The 20,676-nt window shown below is 54.5% G+C and overlaps 1 protein-coding gene across 1 annotated transcript in view; it reads right to left on the bottom strand.

The window, feature by feature from the left end:
• Positions 1-7,031: 7,031 nt before the first annotated feature.
• The window catches only part of SLCO2A1 (solute carrier organic anion transporter family member 2A1), a 77,168-nt gene continuing 63,523 nt past the window's right edge, over positions 7,032-20,676 (bottom strand). The window contains exons 9-14 of the mRNA XM_068545937.1: positions 20,102-20,291; positions 18,317-18,482; positions 15,844-16,007; positions 12,479-12,543; positions 9,858-9,981; positions 7,032-9,024 (exon numbers count right to left, since the gene is read on the bottom strand). Coding sequence (XP_068402038.1) covers positions 8,904-9,024; positions 9,858-9,981; positions 12,479-12,543; positions 15,844-16,007; positions 18,317-18,482; positions 20,102-20,291 — 830 coding nt within the window. The 3' untranslated portion in view covers positions 7,032-8,903. The remainder of the gene's footprint in view (positions 9,025-9,857; positions 9,982-12,478; positions 12,544-15,843; positions 16,008-18,316; positions 18,483-20,101; positions 20,292-20,676) is intronic.

The raw sequence follows: 20,676 nt of genomic DNA on the forward strand, positions 1-20,676 counted from the left end.
GTTGAATGAGGTGAGAGGATGGGGTAGGGAGGTAAGTGTAGTACTGACTGCAAAAGGGTATCAGAAAATTTTCTGGAGGTCATGGAAACATTCTATATCTGGATTCAAAACTCACTGAACAGTAATTAGGCTTAAAATTAGTGCTTTTTGTTGTATGCAAATTATATGTCAATAAAGTTGATTTTTTTTTTTTAAAAAAAGCTTATTTTCTATTGTCTCCGAGGTTTTGGTCTAATCACTAGGAGGCTAGAGTGCTGTTAAGTGAGATGGGAAAGTCAGTGAAAGGAGGTCTGGGGAGAAAGATGGGAGTTCTGCTTGGACTTCATTCTCCAGCAGGCCCAAATCAGCCACCTGCAGTCACTACTGTCTCTCACAGCTTCTAGCAGGCAGTCATCTATCTGGCGGTTATTTCTCAAACACAGTCCTTTGCTTCTGGACTGACCCTTTCCAACATTCAGCCGGATTTCCGGTGGCTTAGCTTGAAGCTTTAGGGGTGTAGGTATGTGTGAAAATTTATATACCCACAGGGGCTAAGCATGTGATGTGGGGACCTCAGCAACCCTAAGAATACAGGGACCACCTGAAAGGGTGGTCTCTACTCAGCTCCAGTTCCTTGTTGTAGGACTTGAGTACTGGCCCAGGGTTTTTCCAAGAAAAAAACCCCGAGATTCAAACTCTCCCAATGATTGCAGCTAATTTAAAAACATAAATGTCAAGTGGGCCAATTAGACCCCATGTGTTGGGCCCAGAGACAGCCAGTTCCCAACATCTGTTTTTTAACAAGGCACATTCTGGTGCAGGGAGCCGCTCCAGCAGGTCTCACGCAAACCCTCACACTCTGGGCAGCTCAGCCTGGCCACCAGGAGCCTGTGGGCCCCTGGGAGGATCCTGCTGCTTGCTGGTCCCGCCCTCGGCTCTGGACCTGCTGGGGCATCTCAGCTCTGACCTTCTCTAGCAGCAGTGCCCCCAGCAGCCACCAAGACAGGAAGGAGGCCTCCTTCCTGAGAACCTACCTTTGCCAGCCGGGCTCCCTTTCCCAAGTACAATGCAGCCCCAGCGGCCTTTTAAACCCAGAAATCTGGTTGCATCTTGCCTCTTAAAAGCGTGTCGGTGACTTCCCATTACCCACAGGCAGCATCCAGTTACTAAAGGAGGTGTAGACGGTACGTGGCACACCTTCCCTCTAGAGCCTGCTTCCCAGCTACACTCCGCCTCCAGCAACTTGTAACTATGCTACCCACCCCCACCCCCCTCCAGGCAAACATACCACAAGCTTCTCCCCTGTGAGTCTCCAAGCCTGTAGTTCCCCCCCGCCCAGAACACCTTCATTCTAAGGCCCCCGCTCCACAAACTTGCTCCCATCCTTCAAGATTCAGCTGGAGTTCACCTCCCCTACTCCTGATCCCTAATCCACTAGGGAACTGGCCTCTCTCACCTTTGTGATACCACCACATACCCCCCTTCGCCCTGCATTCCGATGCAGGCATCTGTCTGCACTTCTCCTCCATGGCACTATTGCAACTGGAATTATTAGCCAATCTCAAGCACACAATTTGTGTGCCTTCTTGGTTACGTCTGTCTTCCACCGGGGAACGGCTTCTATTTGTCTTGTTCACCGCCACAAGCCTGGTGCCCGGCACTTGCCTGATGCCCGAGCCTGAGACAGGATGGGCAATTGGCCACTCCCCGAGATGGACAGGGCCTGAATCGGACATAGCTTTCTCTCTGGTGCCCGCTTCTGTCTCAGGGCCAGACCCCAGGAGGTGCTCCGAGAACCGGAGTTAAGGAGGGATGGGAGGATACCTGAGAGCCCTGCAGCCACAGAACGATGGTTCCCAGGCGGCGGCGCTGCGGGCAGGCTGTGACCCCACAAGGCGGGCTGGGGTGACCGCCCTGCCCACGACACGTCGGAGAGCGTGGGGGAAGACATGTGTGCCTGCGGGCCTTCTCGGTGCTTCCTGGCACCGTTTTCTCTACCTTCCTCGTTCTTGAATGTGTTTACTGCACTTTCGTACTGAAAATACAGATAAACAGACTAAATGGCGCTTTATCGCGCGGCGGGGGAGGGAGATCTTCTCAAGGACACGCCAGGGGCAGGCGCCGGCAGGCTGAGACCCCGGGCGGTCCCGGCGTGGCAAGGATGCGGAAGTGGGGTGGGCGAGAGGAGCCCGGCGGGCCCCAGGGCGCCGGGGCGGGGACGCTAGGCTGCGGGAGGAGTGCGGGGCCGGGCGGCGGGGGGCCCCCGGACGCGCCCGGTGGGGACGCAGAGCCGGTCTCCCCCGCGCCCCTCCGGCGGGCGGGGCGTGGTGCCCGGTGTCTCACCTCCGGGCCCGGCGCGGCGGGCGGCGCCCCCTGGTGGCCGCCTGCCCCTCGGCCTGGCTCCCACGGCGCCCGCCTGCCCCTCGGCCTGGCTCCCACGGCGCCCGCGAGGCGCGGCTCTGCAGACCCCAGCGCCTGCCCCGCGCCGCCTTCGGTGGAAATGAGAGAAAGGGCCCCGGACCACTGTGTCTCACTGTGTCCGCTGTGTCTCAGGTTCCTCATGGGAAACGGCAGGATAATTGCATCTCACTGGGCTTGTGGTGACGATTAAAGGTGCAAACGTATGTGAAGCTCTTAGGACAGAGTCTGGGCGCTCAACACACCTGATCTATTGAAACGCTGGGCTGCAGGAGCCCTTCTGGAATCTCGGTGTAAACGGAGAGGAGGCTGGCGTCAAGGAGCCAGACGGGAATAGAGTGAAAGCTGCCTCGGTCTTTCTTTCGCAGTGGGGGACCCAAGGGAGAACTCATCCGAACCCGCTGCTTCCTCTTCCGTAAGCTGGTGGTAGTGAGGTGTAATGAGGGCCGAGGTTTAAACAAATGTTGGGCCTTGTCTGGGATCTCTGAGGTCAAGTTTATGGAGCTGGTGTCTGTAGAAGGGGATGCACGCTGATGGACCACAGAGCAAGGAGAAGTGGGTAGCAACACACCGAAGGCCTGGATGGATGCCCCTTTAAATTACCTGCCCCGTTCTGCCCTGAGACTCAAGAGTTTCTGACTCCCACCTCCAACTCTGGGGTTCCAACAGGCTGAAGTGGGGAGAGAGAGGAGGTGGGAGGGGAAGAGAGGGGATAGAATAGCTTCCACCCCACCCTGGGCTGGGGCAGCCTTGGAGCTCTGGCCAAGAGGGAGGACGCAAATGGGTGGTTCCTCCAAGCACAAGACGTGGGGGCTCCCTGGGAGCATGCCAGGTGTGCTGGTGTGGGCTGGGGGTACCAAGAGGACCGCTCCCCGAGGGACGGCAGGGCCCACTCAGGAGCCCCTTCCCAGTGTAGACAGAGTCCTGGAGGGGACCTGAGCTAGAAGGACCTTCCTGGGATGGGTTGGCTGGGGCTCTGAGGCCCTCCTTCCAGGCCCAAGTGGGAAGAGGTGGGCACTGACTCAGGAGCCAGGACCGGGGGCCCCACCACTCCTGGCCGCCCTCAAAACCCTCCAGGAACCGCTAGGCCCAGACATGACTGCCTCTCCAGAGATGACCCCTGCTCTCCTTCATGCACCCTGTGTCCAGTGAGTTCTCAGAACTCCCACAGGTTTTCCTGCTTCCTGATCTCTGCCTGGAATGTCTTTTCCTGCACCTTGGGGTCTCTTGAAATCCAGCCCATCCTGCAAGGATGGATCAAGCCCCTACTCTGATCTCTCAGCCGAATGAGCTCTCAGCACTTGTACCTAATTCTTGCTCCTAATTATGTGACCTTGGAGGTTAGGGATCATGTGTGTATCGTCTTTTGTCCTCATCTACATCAGGTACTAAGTGAATAAATGAAGGCACAAGTCACAACTGGGAGGGCCTCGTTTTCTCCATTTGTAGGATAGAACTTTCAGGGCTGGTGGAAGCTCTGGGTGAGATTCCTCCACAGAGGACTGGCTCACCCCCTCTTCCTCCTCAGGGCCCTTCTCTCTGGCTCCTCAGCCTCCCCGTTCCTTTGGTCATTTGCCCCGGAAAGTCTCTCCCATCTCAGGAGAACCCTTCCCCGACCCCGCATCTCCCTCTGCCAATACTCCATCTGCTTCCTCTGAGCCAAACTTCCTGCCCACCTCCCCGTTCCTCGGCGAACTGCCTACGGGCTCAGCTTTGCCTGGAAATCATCTCCTCTCCTTTGGGGACCCAGTACTGATGCTGCCTCCTTTGGAGAACTTCTTTTTGCTGTACCCCCTCCCCCAACACCTGATGCACTTGACTTAAGTGTCTCAGTGAGCACCTACGTCCATCCAGGCTCGCCCCAGTGGTGGAGGAGCCTAGCGCTTGTCCATATCTGCTTTCTGTCTCTTCTGAGCTCACAGAAGGATTATCTTTCCCCATCCCTGTGGCAGTTAGGCAGGGACACCGACTAGTTCTGGCCAAGGGGCTGGGAGCAGAGGTGAAGCATGTTACTTCTGGGCCAAAACGTTTACTTACCAGTGCAAGACCTTCGAGGACTGCCTGGCCCTGCTTCATCCATCATGGCAGTGTGTTATGAAATGGACGTACTGAGCCACCGCTTGGAGGCCACTGCCCTGAGAGTCACCCAGACCCACAGTGGACTAAGACGTAAACTCCTGTTGTGTCACGTGACAGATTGGTGAGGTTTGTTACCCAGCGCAGCCAAGCTTATCCTGACTAAGTTTCCAGTTAAAGGAGTTTGTTAAATGAATGGATGGCTTTGTGAACTGTAAAGATCTGTGCACATTTTAGTTACTGTTATTGTCATCAAGCTGTAGCAGGTGCCTGGGATCAGGGGCTTCAGCAAGCTGTGGTGACCCCTGTGTGGCACGGCAATGACACTGCAGGGGTCGGGTGGAGAGCGGATGAGTGGGTGAGTGGGCAGGGTGTATCTTGGAAGAAAAACTTTCTCTCACTTACAATTTGCCAAGGGCTTGCCCACCACCTGTTTACATATTTAATCTCTGATTAAAGGTTATAATGAATTCTGTGCTGTTGGCAGGAGATGGACATTTCTCCCAGGTATTTAGTTCTTGTGGTTGTAAAGGATAGTATTTCTTTCTTGGATTCACAGAGTTTTTGTTTTTGTTATATTTTCTTTCTCTCTTTCTTGCTCTCTCTCTCTCTCTCACACACACACGCACACACACACACACACAGCCCCTGTCAATCTCTCTGGGAATCTGTAATATAATATTTTAATATTAATTTGATAGTGACTGGATTCAGCCCCCAGATTAACTGTATCTCTTCATCTTTGAACGCAGTTGGAGAAAATCACAACGTGGCTTTGTTTCCTAAGCGAGACTGCTAACCCGTCACCAGGTGGGCGTGTCTCCTTGAAGGTCTGTCTGTGTGCAGCTCTCTCAAGGCCTTTTCTCTTGAAAGCCTTTTCCTCTTTGTCTCTTTTCTCCGTGACTCTCCTTTAACTCCTGGTGCTATAGGGCTGACGCGGCCCTGGTTAATGAACAGTTGTAACGTTCTTATTACTTGAATAGAAGGTGGGTAAGTGAAATGTTACCTGGTTCTCTCCACCTCCGTTACCTACCATGCTTGGCCCTCAGTAGATTCCCCCACCTCCATCCCATGGGCTAGTGAACTTCCGAGGGAACAAACTGACTCAGTAGGGGAGCTGGAGCAGACAGAGAGGGCTGGACAGCCTGTTATTATTTACATAAAGTTGACTACATGGTCACTTCCTTGGTTTCAGATTCCTCATCTTCAAATGGAGCCTTAAGATCAGTCTGGCCTCCAACATGGGGCTATGGTAAGGATCACCCCAAAGGGCTGTGGGCCAAAGGATAATTTATGGAGATACGGCATTTAATTCTCACTGCATTTTCCCTCTCCTGTGCCAAGAAGGCTCAAGGAAGGATGGGATAAAAAAGGTTCCTGCATACGCTTCCTTTCCTGGCTTTTTCGTTCAGCCCCTGAGGGGCTGGGAGAGGGAGTGGAGCAGAGGGGCGGGCTTCCTAGGACTGGATGTGGGGACGGGGAGCATCACTGGGGGTACACAGGACCCTAGTCTTGGGATCTGGTCTCTTCAGGGTTTCCAGGCTCAGGGAAGAAGCAGGGCTTCTAGGGGGCCTCAGACTGGGAAGGGACCAAAGACCCACAGTGGCAGGACACAAGGACATGCAGATGGCTCTGAGAGCCAAACTCAAGGCTGGTTGAGGTTGAATTTCCAGCCAGTCAGCAACATGAGGGCCTGAAGTCAGACACAACCAATATGAAGAAATGACAGTGACATATTTTGCACTCTCAAGCTTGTAGAGGGAGAGTTCCACTCTTAGGACTGGTAGAACCCAATATAAATGTGGGCTCTTGCATTGTTTTCTATGTCCACTAGCCCCTGATTGGAGCCTTTTCCTCCTCCCATCACCTTTGAGCTGACCACAGGCCCAGTGTGGGTCCGTCTCTCAGTGGTCTAAGCGTAAGTGGGCATCCTTGAGGCTCTGATGACCCACCACCCAGGGTCTGACAACAATCCGCACCAGCCTCACACGAGGGGCCAGTTAAAAATACTGCTCCCAGGCCCCCTTCAACCCCATATAAAGGGCCTCTGGGGCTGGGTGGAGATGGCTGGGAATCTGCATTTTAACAACACACTCCATGAGAGTCCAACACTCAAGGAAGCCTGTTAAGCTTTGCACCAGAAGTGAAATGGAGGTGACACCATTATAGTCCCAGCTGGCAGGTTTGCTGTGGGCCAGTCGTACTGGCTGTGACCAAGTGATCGGTGATGATTATGATATTAGTTCTCTTTGGTGTCATGGACTTAGCTGTCCGTGTCCAACCCCACTTCTGCATATAAACTCAAGGGCAGGGATCAGGGCTCCTGAGAGCCCAGCACTGTGGGGTCTTGACAGTCACCTGCAGAGCTTCACTGAAGGGACAAGAGGCACCTGCTGCTGCTGTGTACCAGGACGATGATGGGTTAGAGTGGCATCACCTCCCATCCCCATGGCCTTGGGCCCCCAAGGGTTGGGGCAGGGGCAACTCCTCTGGCCAGAAGGTATAGGTTCTTTCTGCTCTCTAGCAGATACACATGACAGTACAAATTCATGACCAAATTATATCAACAGCAGAATTATAATATATTAATAGCAATATCATAATAGAAAAAAGGCTTGGGAGGGCAACCATCTTCCAGAATCTGAAGGTTGGCATTCATTTTTCATGAGCTCAGCTGAAGGTAGTGCCTTCAGAATTTGGTTAAATGGCAGCGAGAAGGACCAGGGTTAGTGGCAGGGAATCATTTTCCAAGCAGGACCATTTAAGGTCCAAAACTGGCCCCTGAGGCTGCATGGAGCCTCCCTTCCAGAGTGAGATCTGTGGAAATAGAGCCGGTGGCTTTGGAATCAGGCTGTCTGTGACAGTGGCTTTCACAAAGACTTCGGTCCCATGGCAGTGTGGCTGTTGACATTCCACCATATGAGGCCTTTCTGGAGGTGGCTTCTGGAAGGGTCTTCCAAGAGCAGTGGCACTCAAGAGATCTGCATGTGGCCACGACCAACGTCCAGCTGCTCCAGAGGACATGGCGAGTCAGCTCCCTGTTTGGTAAAGGCCAGGAGCGGGCTCAGTCCGATGGGGCGTGGACGGTCAAGGTCTTGTTGACAATCTCCGGGTTCTTGCTTGTGCAGCCCCAGCCCTGCCCAGTGAGCCCACTCTGGGAGGAGGCCTTAGTGTAGATGGAGGGCGGGGAAGCTCAGGGAGAACCATGCACCAGCGCCGCCTTGCACAAAGCCGGTCTCCAATAAATAAAGTACTTGTGGATGAAAGGCCTCCCTTGCTGGCTTCTGACTCTGAACCTGCACCCACAGCAGCAGCGCCTCTCGGCCCAAGTCCGGAGAAGGTGCCCACCCCTCTGGAGGCGGTGAGAAGAGGCTGAGAAAATGCTGATGAGCGTGTTCAGGACCAGGACAGTCAACCTCTCGGGCCTCTACTTTGTGGGCTGCAGATGGCCGAGCAGCCTGGCAGCTTTTGACATTCCCTGGGCTTCATCACCTGTCTTGCGGACATCCCCGACGGCCTCTCTTTACTCCGCGACACACAGGCTAAAGTCCAGACGAGGGAGCCCGTGTGAAGCCACCTCATCTGTGCCTGGGGAGGCTTGTGGGGGAGGGGTTCTTCCCGCCACTCTGAGATGACGAGCCCTGTCCTCACACCGTGGAGTGGGGCCTGGGCATCACGACTATCCACAGCCGGCCGCAGGTCTTCACCACAGCGTGGCAGTCTTAGTTCGAGATATACCCCCAGAAAGACAGAGATAAACATGCACAGACCCGTGTACGGAAGGGCCTAGAGTTAACGTGAACGGCATTTGGATGGCCCATCCTTGGGTGTCAGTCCCAGCTCTGGCGCCTGAGCGTGGGTAACTGAGAGGGGACCAGCTGGCCGTACTTCCCAACGGGGCAGCTTCCAAAGTGGCCTCTCGGGGCAGGAAGCGAGGATCTGAGAGGAAGGGAGCCGGCCCCTCCTGGGTTCTGTGCTGGTGCTGAACCCGGACGCAGAGGGGGCTGCAGCCAGCCTCCCCCTCCCCTAGCCTGGTTCTGGCCAGTAAGAGCTCAGCCCTCCCTTCTTCCTCTGGGCAGATACCCAGAGGTCTCTCCGCCTGGGAAACCACCCACTACGGGGCTGGGGGGGCAGAGCTGCCTCAGTGAGCATCCCTACTGCGCAGGATGAGCCTGGGCCTCTGGGGGCCCCTCCCAAGGGGCCAGGGAAGACCCAGCCCTCCAGCTCTGTGCGCCCCCCCCGCCCAGGTGCACAGCGGCCCCAAGGGACCCTGGGGTGCTCTGGGAGGAGGGGACAGGGAAGGCAAATGGTGGTGGGGTTCTCTTTCTTATTTAAGAAACGAAAAGGAGATGCCGTGTTAACGTTAGTAAATGTGGGCAGGTGTGGGGCAGGGGCCGCTCTCGGGAGCAGGGCGGCGGCGAGGTCGCCTGTCAGATGAGGCTGGCGGCCTTCTCCTGCACGTTGTACTCCTTGCTTTTCTTCACCCGCCAGCTGATGTAGAGGAGCAGCAGCATGCCCAGAGCCTTGTAGCCCACCTGCAGGCCCAGGTACCTGTGGGGCAGGAGACAGGACCCGTGAGGGGTGTGGAGGCTCTGTGGCCAGCATCCCAGTGGCCCGGGCCATGTGTCCTCACCACTCAGGGAAGGATCCGGGCCCACCCAGGTGGGGCCACTCTCCTCATTCCTTTTATCCCCAAGACCACAAGCCTCCCAGGGAGTAGGTGTGGGACTCCCAGTCCAGTGCTTCTCGTCCCTGCCCTGGCGCCCCCTGGAGGGCCAGAGAAACACTGCAGACCCAGCCGCCTGGAGGGTCCTGCTGCCCAGCACAGCCAGGAGGGGGCACCTTCCCGCTGCCCTCTTGGTCTGCCCCTCTCCAGGCCTTCTATGCCACTGCCACGCCATTTCCAGATCCCGTCCAGCCCCCTGAAGCCCACTCTCCCTGCTGTTTCTGTCTGTGGGATGAGGCAGCAGGTGAGGTGGCTGGAAGAGGTGCCGAACTCAGTGGTGCTGCAGCTGGGTGCCGCCTGCCCTTGGCCTCTGCCAGGAGCCGTGATGGGCCACCTCCTTCTGAGCAGTGGGAGGCTGGCCTGGCATCATCATCCCACAGCCACGGCCTCTCCCTTTGAAAAACCTCTTTCTGCTGCTGTTCCCGCCCGCCGAGGGCCAGTGGGGACCGCAGAATGGGGGCCACATCAGAGCAGCCCCTGAGTCTTGGACGGCTCTCTGTGAGCCCTGAAATGCCGGTCACCGGTGGCCCCGCTCCCTGCCCAACGCAGCTCCCCTCCTGCCCTCTCCCTCGGAGGCCTGAGAGCCTCACAGTTGCCACCGGAGCAGATGACGGCCTCTGCTTGGGCCTGGGGCCTGGCACGTCGTGCGGGCCCTCACCTGTCTCGGAGAGCGTCGTTGTCATAGTAGATGCAGGCCCCTCGCCTTCCAGAGCACTGCGCGCCCCAGCGGATGCAGGAGTAGTCGATGGTGAGGCCATAGAGGGCTGGAGATGGCAGCCAGGCTGGCGTCAGTGGGAAGAGAGTTCAGAGAGCTCAGGTCACGTGCAGCTGCCAGCAGAGGCGCCCGGCAGGGTGGGGAGCGAGCCCCCAAGTGCCCCTGCACGGCTCACGGGCATGAGCACGGCTCTGCCCCACCCTGGGAACCACAGTGACTTTGGAAAGCAGAAGAGCTTTCCGTGAAGCCTAAATTACTCTTTCACCAGAGGCTTAGAAGAGAAAAGGGGCCTGAGCCATCCTTCCAGGGCAGAGTGAGTCACAGATGTCACCGTGGGCCTGCTCAGACAGATACCATAGTTCCCACACTTGGGATTGCTAGGCTCCACTGGGTGGCAGGAGGCTCTTGAGGACACCAACTCCTCGGGTCCTCACAGCATTCCGGAGGTGGGTGGGTGTCCTCATTTTAACGGGAGGGAAGGCGGGCTTGGCTGGCTCACCTTTGCATAGGCAAGTGGGGTTAGGGCTGGACTTTGCACCCTAGTTTTTGGAGGTTCAGATCCCACATTCTTCCACTACACGAAGCTGCCCTGCTGGCTTAGACAACACCCCCAGCAGACCCCCAACACCCTGGCTGCTCAGAACCTCCCAGGCCCCCTGAACTTCCCCACAGCTGAGTGGTGAGAACTGGTCCAGCAGGGGCCACGCCCGATGGCTGCTGAATATTCGGATGAGCCCCGCATCCTTAGCTACAGTTCTAGGCAGTCACTGGACTGGGGAAGGGCTTGGCTGGATCCACATCTGGGCCAGGCCACCCCATTCTCAGAACCACTCTGAACTGCCTCTCAGACTCTGTTTTGGGCCCTGTGGGAAGCTGCTTCTGGAGGAAAGAAAAAGGCAGTCTTCTGCTTGTGGCTCTGCCCAGAGGTGGGAACCTTCAAGAACCAGCCTCTCTATTCAGACCTGCTGGCTCCCAAATCTCCAGGTGAACAGGGGATGGAAACTGGACACAAGGACTGACCTTCCTGAATGATGTTCCCTGAATAGAAATAAAGTCCAGAAAAATTTTCAGCCAAGTCCCAGTGGGTAATTTGAAACTTGCCAAGTCCTTTTTTCTACCCAGGGTGGAATTGCCTTCTCAGGTGATGAATGGATCCCTCCAGCCTGGGTTTTCTATCTGTGGTGGCCACATTGAATTATCTGAGCTCAAATGAAAAAACAAAGGCAGCAGGTGCTTTGAGCCTCAGGAGAGGGGCTGTTTTCACGGTGGCTGGACGAAGCAGGGCAGGGCTCTCCAGAGCCCATCCTGGCTGCTGTTGGGCTGGGCGGAATGTAAGGTTTCCTTCCCAGTGGAGGTTTCAGAGCAAGTTATAAATGATAAATTATAAATGGAAAGGCACTGTGGTGACGACCATACCTCTGCCACCAGGACAGGATAGATCCCAGTGTCCTGTGTCCTTTGTGCTTGTAATATAGGCCACAGGAGCAGAGTCTGAAGGGGGGCTTCTGGGGCGAGAGGAGCAAGTGGCCAGAGACTGAGAAATCCCACCGAAAAAACTGGTTCACTCCTCATCATCCCACACCTCACCCAGATTTGGTCGGAGAGGGCCCCCTGCTCAGCAGGCCCAGGAGAGACATCACCCACACACCCCAGCGTGATCATGGAAGCTGCTACGGGGTGAAGTGCAGATCAGACTCCCGGGTAATAATGCACCATGGGCTCTGCAGGGATTTCAGCGTTTAAGGTCAGAAAGTGCACCTTGATCACAAATGAAGTCCCTCCACTGCAGTCACCGTATTCCCCGCTGCAGTGCATGCCCCCGGGTCTTCAATAAATCTGTCCTTTTATCTGGTCCCTTTACTCAGTGTAAATCTGTCCTGGAATCGGTCCCTTTACTTAGTGTACCTTCACTGCAAGGGTCTCCATATTAGTGCCCTGTGTTTATCTCGTGCCTGGAGGTGTCCAGAAGGGACAGTCCAGCGTGAGCAGTCTGGGAAAGGACCTGCAGGGCAAGCTGGCTGTTCCCTGATGCCTGCAGGCAGCTCGTCCTCCTGTAGCCAGTCCTGATCTCTGGGCGCAGTTCCCTTCCTCCTGGGTTCTGCGCTGCTCGAGAGCAGGCAGGCTTGGCCGGCAGAGGGCCCCACTTTGCCGAATAGAGGTAGGAGGAGTGGATTTTATCAAATGGAAAGGAAGCCAGGGCTGGGCTCCGCTGCTGTTCTGGTTGGGACAGGAGCACGAGGTTTTGTTTCTACAGAGAATTCTTGGAGAGAGATGAAAAAATACCTGCCTTCAATGTTCTATTAGGCATTCTCAGCTGCACCCACTTTTCCTTTTTCTTACGTAATTTCATTTGGTGTTAATGCCATAGATGGAATCTTTCCTAACCTCAAGTGATGGGGAAACCGCCCATATGGGATTTGGCATTTACTGTTGTGTTGACTGTGTACAGCTTCCCTTTACGACAGAGATGAGACGGGGCTTTCCCCGTCCCCACCCTGCACCCCACAGCCCTCTGAGTCCCCTTCATCTAGGGCCACGAGGAAGGGGGCATCTCTGACACTTACCCAGCAGGCGCATCAGCAAGAACTGTACTCCGATGGCAAATGACTTTTCCTCCTGGTTCACCACGCTGAAAAGGCAAACAGGAAATCAGCCGTGGGAGGACTCAGGGCTGTGCCTTCCCTCCACTGGGGCAGCCAGCCTCAGGGCACATCGGAACCTGCCCTCACGTGGCCTGACTGGGTTCACCTGGGCCCCGAGCTCCTGTTGCTCCTCTCAGTGGTCCTCAAAGCATGGTCACTGGACCAGCAGCATCACCCTGGGAACTTACTAGAAAGGCAGATTCTCAGGCCTTGCCTCAGAAGAAGAGTCAGACACTCTGGGGATGGGGCCCAGTGATCTGTGTTGTAAGAAGCCCTCCAAGAGATTCTGTGCACACTCAGGTTTGAGAACCACTGGTCTCTGTGATTTTCTGGGCTGCCCAGAGCCCCCTTCAAGAAGCAAAGGGCAGAGCATCTGGGAGCGGAGAGGATACTGAAGGCTGTGTTTATGGCTGCAGGTCTGAACAGCTCCTTTGGTGTTTACAGCAATAGAAGACAGCCCTGATACAAAGTGTCATTAGTGCCCCTGGGCTTTCGGCTCCTGTGTGCAACTAAAAGAATCCTCTACTTTGGGCCGGCTTCGTGGGCATGCGCCCTGTGTGGCCTCACAGGGCCCCACCCTCAGAAAGGTCCCGTGTTTGCTTTCGTGCTCTGCTGTGGCTGGCTTGAAATTCTTAATAATTTTGGAACCAGGAGCCTTGCATTTCCATTTTGCACTGGGTCCTGCAAATTATGCAGCCAGTCCTGCCCCCACCCTTCTTCCCTCAAGAGGAGAAAAGTGCTTGGCTGAGGAAGGAGGTTCAGCGAGAGAGGAGGGAGGCTGTCTGTGGGAGGTCCTGCCAGGCCCTGTCATCCCTGCTGGGCGTGGAGCAGAGGGAGGACACGCCCTTCCACGAGGTGGGGAGCCAGGGGCGGGCCAGCTGGGCCACCAGGCTTCCCTGTGCCCTGAGTGCACACACTCCTGAGTGGCAGCTGGCTGGGGGAAAGCATTCGGGGGCTGAGGGGCCAGCAAGGGAGGGAACTCAGAAGTAATCCCCAGATCTCTGCAAACATCTCTTGTTTTACCTCCATAGTTCTGCTAGCAAACTGGAAAGGGACCTTCTTTCAGCTTCTCAGAATACCCACTGGGGTGAAGCAGCGGGGAGGCACCCACTAGGATCCCCCAAGTGGGAAATGCCTCAAATCTCAATCTCATGGACACTCCCTTTATTGCCCATAGATCCCTTCAGTGGTCCAACCTATAATAGATGCTTCCGTGTCTTGGTCCTTATCCCTGGGCAGACTCCCTTGGATTCTCAGCTAAATGGGACTTGGGAACCCCAATTTGGCTTCTGATAGAGATTTTGAGTTCCTTGTACTCTCTGCCCCTTCAGCCCCGAATTAACCCTGGCTCTCTGACCTCTCTTTCCTGATACATTTTTGGCAAACCTTCACTCCCAGCCTGTGTTTCCATGCCTGGCTGGAGGCCACGACTGACACAAATAAGGTTTGGGTCGCCTACAATGCCATCTTTAAGCCTCACCTTCTCCATACCTCACAGCATCCATTCTTTCATCTTTCCCAGTGGGATTTATCTTTAAATCATTTTGGGATACTGGGGCCTCTTCTTCAATTTCACTCCAGCCCCTGACCAGAGATTTTCTAGAAAAGCCCACCCTGTGGTTGAAATGGTGCTTTGCCTCCACTACTTCCCCATCCCTGGGGCTTGACAGTCCTGTGGGAGGTGATCTAACAGGGATGCCCTTCTCCGCTGCTCAGGGACTTCCTTTTCCTATTCCCTCTCCTCGTCATGGCCACCCACACCCCTTTCTCAGGATCACTGGGTCCACCATGGTCCATCTGACTTGGGGTGCAAGAAGGGAAGCCCACTCAGGGGCCTCGGGTGAAAGCACGGGTACTTGGAATGCACGGATGGGGAGCAGCGGAGGAGAGGGTGGTGTTGGGAGGCATCCCTACACAGTCTTGCGGCGTATGCTAAGAAGGCGAGGTCCTGACTGTTCGCTTCGTGGGCCATTTCCCAGGGTTGTGACTGCAATGAGCAACCTTGAGGCATGAGGTAAAATCTTCTAGACCAGCAGCAGGCTTGGTCTATATAAGCAGCGGCTCTCCCAAGCTCAGTGTTCCTAAGCTGTGACCTACACCCACTGCAGGTGAAACATACACCTGAGCCCCTCCACGTCACCCAGCAGGACTTGGGGGGCATGGATAAATGAGGCAACATGAGGTTCACACTGCTTGCTGTGCTGTGAGCAGCCAAGTCCTTTGGCTTTGACCCAGGAGTCTCCCAGCCTCTGCCAGCATCCTTGTGGAAGAGTAACAGAAACAGGAGCTTGGTAGTTTGCAAACTAACTTGTAAATAAGGTAAAATCCCAGACCCTTCCTCATCTCCTAGTCTTCTGGGAAAAGTAGGTCATTGCCACCTAGCTAGCTGATAACAGTAATAGCAAAAACAATAATTTGGTTAATAGTGATCATTAACCAATATGCAGAGCACCTTGTATTTACAAAGCAATTTACCATATAACCCTGACACCAATCCTTCGAGGTCAATATCATTAACCCCCTTTCATCCGCGAGGAAACTGAGACTTGGTGAGGTGGGCAACACCCAAGGACTTTCAGCTAGTACATGGCAGAAGTGGGCCTTTGACCCTGGCCCCGGGCTTCCAGATCCTGTGTTTTTCCCTCTCTGCTTGCCAGATGGATGAGGACACGAGGGAGGCAGGCAGGGGGTGAATTATGCCCACTTGGTTGAAAGCTTATTTTCTCCTTCGCCGAGGGTGAGGTGAAGGGAGGTCATTCCCTGTCCACACCTCAGGGGCACCTCAGTGCTGCTGTAACAGGATACCTCTGTCCTACCCTCCCACCTGGCTGGCCCTTCCCTTCTGACCTGGCTCCTAGCACACTGCGCTTTTCTCATTTCCATCCTTTCCGTGGCCCTCATTCTGTCTCTGGAACTTTCCTCATTTTCCTTCCCCGATTTTATGTATCCAACTGAATTCTCCTCCGTCCTCTCATTTCTTTTAGGACTTGAAGATAAGTGGATCTACAGGCGTGCGGTCAGGCAGCCTGGCTTGGTCACGTGGCTCAGCCGTCAGGTCCCTGTGCGGGATGGAGGCACAGGGACCCCGTGAGACACGGAGTGAGGCTGCAGCTAGGGACTCCCAACAGGCCCGGCACAGAAGCCTCCGCCACTGGCGCACCAGCATTATCTCCCTGAATCACCCCAAGAACGTCCAAGGACTCTGAGGGGCACGAAAGGCGGGAGAGCTGAGAAGGGGCAGCTGGGCACGAAGTGAGGGAAGCGTGGGGACGGAGAGGCGCACTCACCGCAGCACCATCATGTAGAGAGGGTTGTGGGAGATGCAGGCTATGAGCGCCACAAAGGAGATGAGGAAGATGGCCGGGAGCAGGAAGTGGGCGCAGGGGATGGGGCATGGGCCCGTCTTTGCTGAAGCGGATCCTCCTCTCACGCAGCTGCAGTTCAAGTAGGTCTTGGAAGGAGAGGGAGGGGAATGGGGGAAACCTGCTGTTATTATTTCGACTCCGCGTACTTTAAACGCCTGCTCCAGCTCTCGCTCCTCTGCCCTCCCTGGGGAGCTGGTGATGCTGGATGCAGAGGTTGGACAGGAGACCAGGTGGGGGTTTCAGGTGCCCCATGGATCCTGCCTCTGACCACTATTTGGGCAACAGAAACCATCTTCACCAAAACCAGTTGTCCAGCGTGGGCTGGGCTCTTCCCGCAGTTACACCCGCGTCGGGATATGTAGGATTCCACTGCCAGGCACGGCCCACCCAGTGGGGACCGGGGCCTGGGAGGGCCCTCCTCTGCAGCAGCAGTGGTTTCGTGGGTTGCTGTTTTTGCTGTTTGTGTGTTTACTGCAGGGACGTTAAAGGAAGATAAAAATAGGAGGAGACAGCAGTGGGAACCCAGAGGAATCTACTGTACTTTCTGCCTGAGAGGAATTCTTCCTGTCTGCAAAGGTCTCTGTCTCAAGTCTGTGAATCCATACGGCTCAACACTGTTGTACAGCTCTCCTTGGTGGCCACTGCCTGTCAGGTGGCCTTCACCTTTTCTCTCACATTGTCTGATAGACCAGCCTATGGTCCAATTACTGTAAGTGTCAAAGTAGTTATAGGGTCAAGATTAGAACTAATGAGCTGGTATGCTTCCTTCTACTAGGCATTGGAACTATGTACCCTTTTTACTTTGGCTACTAGGAAGCTCATAATTAAGTTATATGCAGTGTTGCTGCTACCTCCCTCAGTCTGGATTTTTTTAAACATAGATACTTTTCCTTATAATTTGCTATTTTTTCTTGATATTATGCTAATGGATTTTGGTCTTGATGTGCTTGTGCTGTTATTGGAAACCTGTCAAGATTATTTCTGGAAATAGATGAGTCAGAGGTAAGTAAATAAAGATAAGAAAACCACAGAAGCCACCACAGGCTCCTCCGACTAGAAAGCAACTGAGAGAGCATCTTGTCCAAGTTCTTTGTCCTCCTGCTGCCTGAGAACCACGCTCCTCTGCCCGCAGAGCTGGCTGTGGAAGCAGCCTTGTCCTGTCCTCTCAGGGGAGGATGGTAAATGGGTCTAGCCTTGCCTATGCCCTCCACACAGGCTTAAAGGAATAAGATGCATCCTCTCCTTAGGGCATCCTCAGGGGAACTGCAAAGACTTCCCAGCGCTCTTAGGAAAAAGAACATCCAAATCCTAACCTGACCCCTGCCTGCTCCCTGGCCGAGCAGGGTGTGACACTTCTCCTCAATCCGTGGCAGCCCTGGCCTTCTCTCTTTTCTCCTGTGCCAGCTCATTCATGCCCTGGGGCCTTGCAGTTGCATTCTGTTTGCTTCACTCCCAGGTCTTCATAGCGTTTTCTTCTTCTGGTGGTTCAGTTCTAATGTCACCTCCTCAGGGAGGCCCCCAGGCATTCTCTGTCCCATTAAGTCTCTTCATGGCATGGGTTACTTTCTAAAACTCCCTTGTGCATTTATTTGGTAGAATACAAACTCATGAGGGCAGGGACCTGGGCTGATGGGTTCCCCCCTGAATACTCAGCACCCGTGGCTGTGTCTGTTGTTCACTAAGTATTTGCTGAATAACCACACAGACGACTGGACTTGGTTTGCTGCGGTCTGATCCTGGGAGGCTGGGAGCTGTAGTGCTCTGAGGGCTGGCCAGGACCTCACCAAGTTAGCCTGGTGAGTGTGGGCTACCTGAGTGGGAGGCTGTGGCTGGGAGATACCTGGCCTTGCACAGACATGCCCCAGGCTGAGGCAGCACCCTGAGTTCTAGTCTCAGATCTGCCCCTAAATAGCTGCAGACTTCAAGCCAGTTGTGTGGCCATAGCTGAGTGTCGAGAGGGATTGAACCAAATGCTCTCTATCACTACTTCCGGCTCTAAGCTTCCAGGTGCACATTACAGAGGCCCTCTGCCCTCGATTTATCTGGGCCAGTCCATGTGGCTTTGCAACACTGCCAGGACGCAGACAGGCCCATTAGGATCCGTCAGGGTGAGACTGGCAGGCCTCAGCTGAAGGAGTGCTCTGGCTTGTTTCTGCTCTGAGCATTGTTAGGCCTCAGGAATGTGAATTTGTTGGACATCGGCCCATCTTTAATTGACTTTAGGCTGTAGGCGTCTGGTCCTGACCCTAGGGAAGGGGAGGTGGAGAGAGGGTGGGTGTGGCCCAGAGGCCAGGATGCTGGGAATGAGAGGGGTGGGGCCCTGCCCATCCCGAGTGGAGGAGCCGGCTGCAGGGGCACACACTCGGCAGTGGCCCGGGGCCCCTCCGGCCCTTACCGGTTGCTTGGAGACTATAGAGCTGACGTTGATTTCACTGCAGCCAGCATGGCAAGGGGAGAGGTACTCAACCCCATCGTCTCCACAGACCGGGTGGAAGGCGGAATCTGGGCACGAGCAGTCCCTGCGGCAGGCGGGAGGCTGTGGATGTATAGAACTTGATGTGCTGCCAGCAAAACAGGAAATGGGAATCAAACAAAGCAAGACCAAAGGAAAACCTCTCCACTCCAGCCCAGCGTGAGTTCCCCGCCTGGTTAGTGTGCCTGTGCGTCTCTGTTTGTCTTGGGCCAGTGCCACCCAGGGATCTGAATTATGTCTATTGGAGCCAACAGTGAATTTGGCCGGTGCTTATGGCACCTCTACTTCTTCTGCTAGTAGGAGCCCAAACTACTAGTCGTTGGAAATGCTTGGTTGGCAAATCCCCCGCTTCAGAAGGGGTCGAGACAGCCAACCAGTCAGGACTCTGATGAGAGAGATGGCAGATGCTATGGGAAAGTCACAGGCAATAATTTCCCTTCCCTTCTCTTTCATCTGAGCTCGGGCTGAGGCCCCTTGAGGCAATCCAGGGTCTAGATGGCTCCCGTCTCTGGGTCTATGTAGCCATCACCCAGGTGACTCCATTCCCCTGAGCTTCAACCAAGGGATTTCACTGGCTGATCTCACCAATCTTACCATATCTGATATTCCTGATCTTCTTAGGGGAGGGTCCAGATTGGGGCTGATAAACCACAGTTCAGAGCTTTGCTAAAATAATTATACTAATCCTAGTTAATGGGCATCTCTCATGCTCCAGGCACTGTGCCTGAGGGCTTTTCATGCGCCATCACAGTAAGTCTAGAATTAGTGGTGCTCCTTTTGTGGATGAGGAACCTGAAGATTAGATAAGTTAAGTAACTTTCCCCAACCAGTATAGAACAGTGCCAGAACTAGGACCTGGTCTGATGACAAAGCCCCGTGCTAAACTCCAAGTAAAAACCTTCTCGGTCTCTCTCAATCCACAGCCAGAAGACCAGGACAAACCAGGGGGTGGGGGGTGAGTGACATCCTGAGTGACACTCCCTTCCCTCATATCCACCAGAGACAGGAGAGTTTCTTTCAAAGAGAAAGAGAAAACACCAAGGCTGAAAAGTATGGCATCTCCAAGTATTGCAACCTCACCGGGCAAAATCTTAAAGAAGAGCTGTTGAAAGGTGGCTCCCAGGAAAAAAGTAACTGCTCCTTGCTCAGCACACTCCCTCATGGGCCTCAAAGCCCTTTCTGAACATGAAGCCAGACTTAGAGCTTAAAACCATGTTGCTTTATGCAAACCGACAGGTATACTTTACCTGCCCTCTTCCTCACCTGCCCTAATTTTTCAAGTCTGCCATCACTTTCCTTGTTCTTTCCCAGATCTTTGCAGGTCTCCGTCTCTCATCTTTCTTTCTTTCTCTCATCTTTCATCTACACTCAATAAGACTCTGTAATTTTAGCCGGTACAGAGTGGATGCTAAAGGTAGCTATTTCCTGGTTCCGGAGGCTCACAGCACTACAGATTCATCCTGAAACCAAACTAATTAGTTTTTGGTGCTTCTTAAAAAACAGAACCCTAACCCTGATTGCTGGTGACCCACTAGGACCCTCTGAATTCTTCTCATAATTGAGCACACTATTCAAGATCTGATTTTCTCAGTTGCCGCATAAGAGTTTAGATCAACAAGGGAAAAGGAGAGAGGACAGTTGAAGAAGCAGAAAGGAAGACGTGTGGCAGCCACTGACAGGCTCTGGCCCCAGCCTCATTCCCACTACCTGCGGGGGTTGACCTCTGCCACGACTGGGGTGGAGCAGCCCATGAAGAACAGAGGGGCACAGAGGATCATGGAGATGGTGATGATGGTGGCAGCCACGCGGGGAATGGTTTGCAGAGAGAAAACAAAACGCTTCATGAGGATTCCTCCAAACAGCATCCCCAAGGCCGCAGCAGGGAGGTTCACAGCACCTACAGACGGAGAGAAGCTGCTCTGGGTGCACAGGCCTCACAGTGTGTGTGGGCCGCACACTGAGCTGGACCACAGAGAAGGGGGCATGGCTTCCTGAAGCGACATTCAATATGATTAATTGCAATAGTAATAAACGACATTAATTGAGCATTTACTGCAGAGTTATCTTGACATGGCAGACTGCCCTGCCTGTGCCAAGAATAAAGAAAGAAGTGGGGCCCTTGCAGCCAGAGGGATGTGGGTTGAATGTGCACTTATTAAGTGCCTTTCATTACCTGGCCCGTCCTTGAACTATGACCACATGGGGTTAGCAAGGCACTGGTGGTGCCCCCTGCCTGATGTGCTAGTCAGAGGCCAAAGGCTAGAGGCGTGAAGTCACAGCCA

Source organism: Eschrichtius robustus, chromosome 6 (assembly GCF_028021215.1).
Source record: "Eschrichtius robustus isolate mEscRob2 chromosome 6, mEscRob2.pri, whole genome shotgun sequence".
Taxonomy (NCBI): domain Eukaryota; kingdom Metazoa; phylum Chordata; class Mammalia; order Artiodactyla; family Eschrichtiidae; genus Eschrichtius; species Eschrichtius robustus.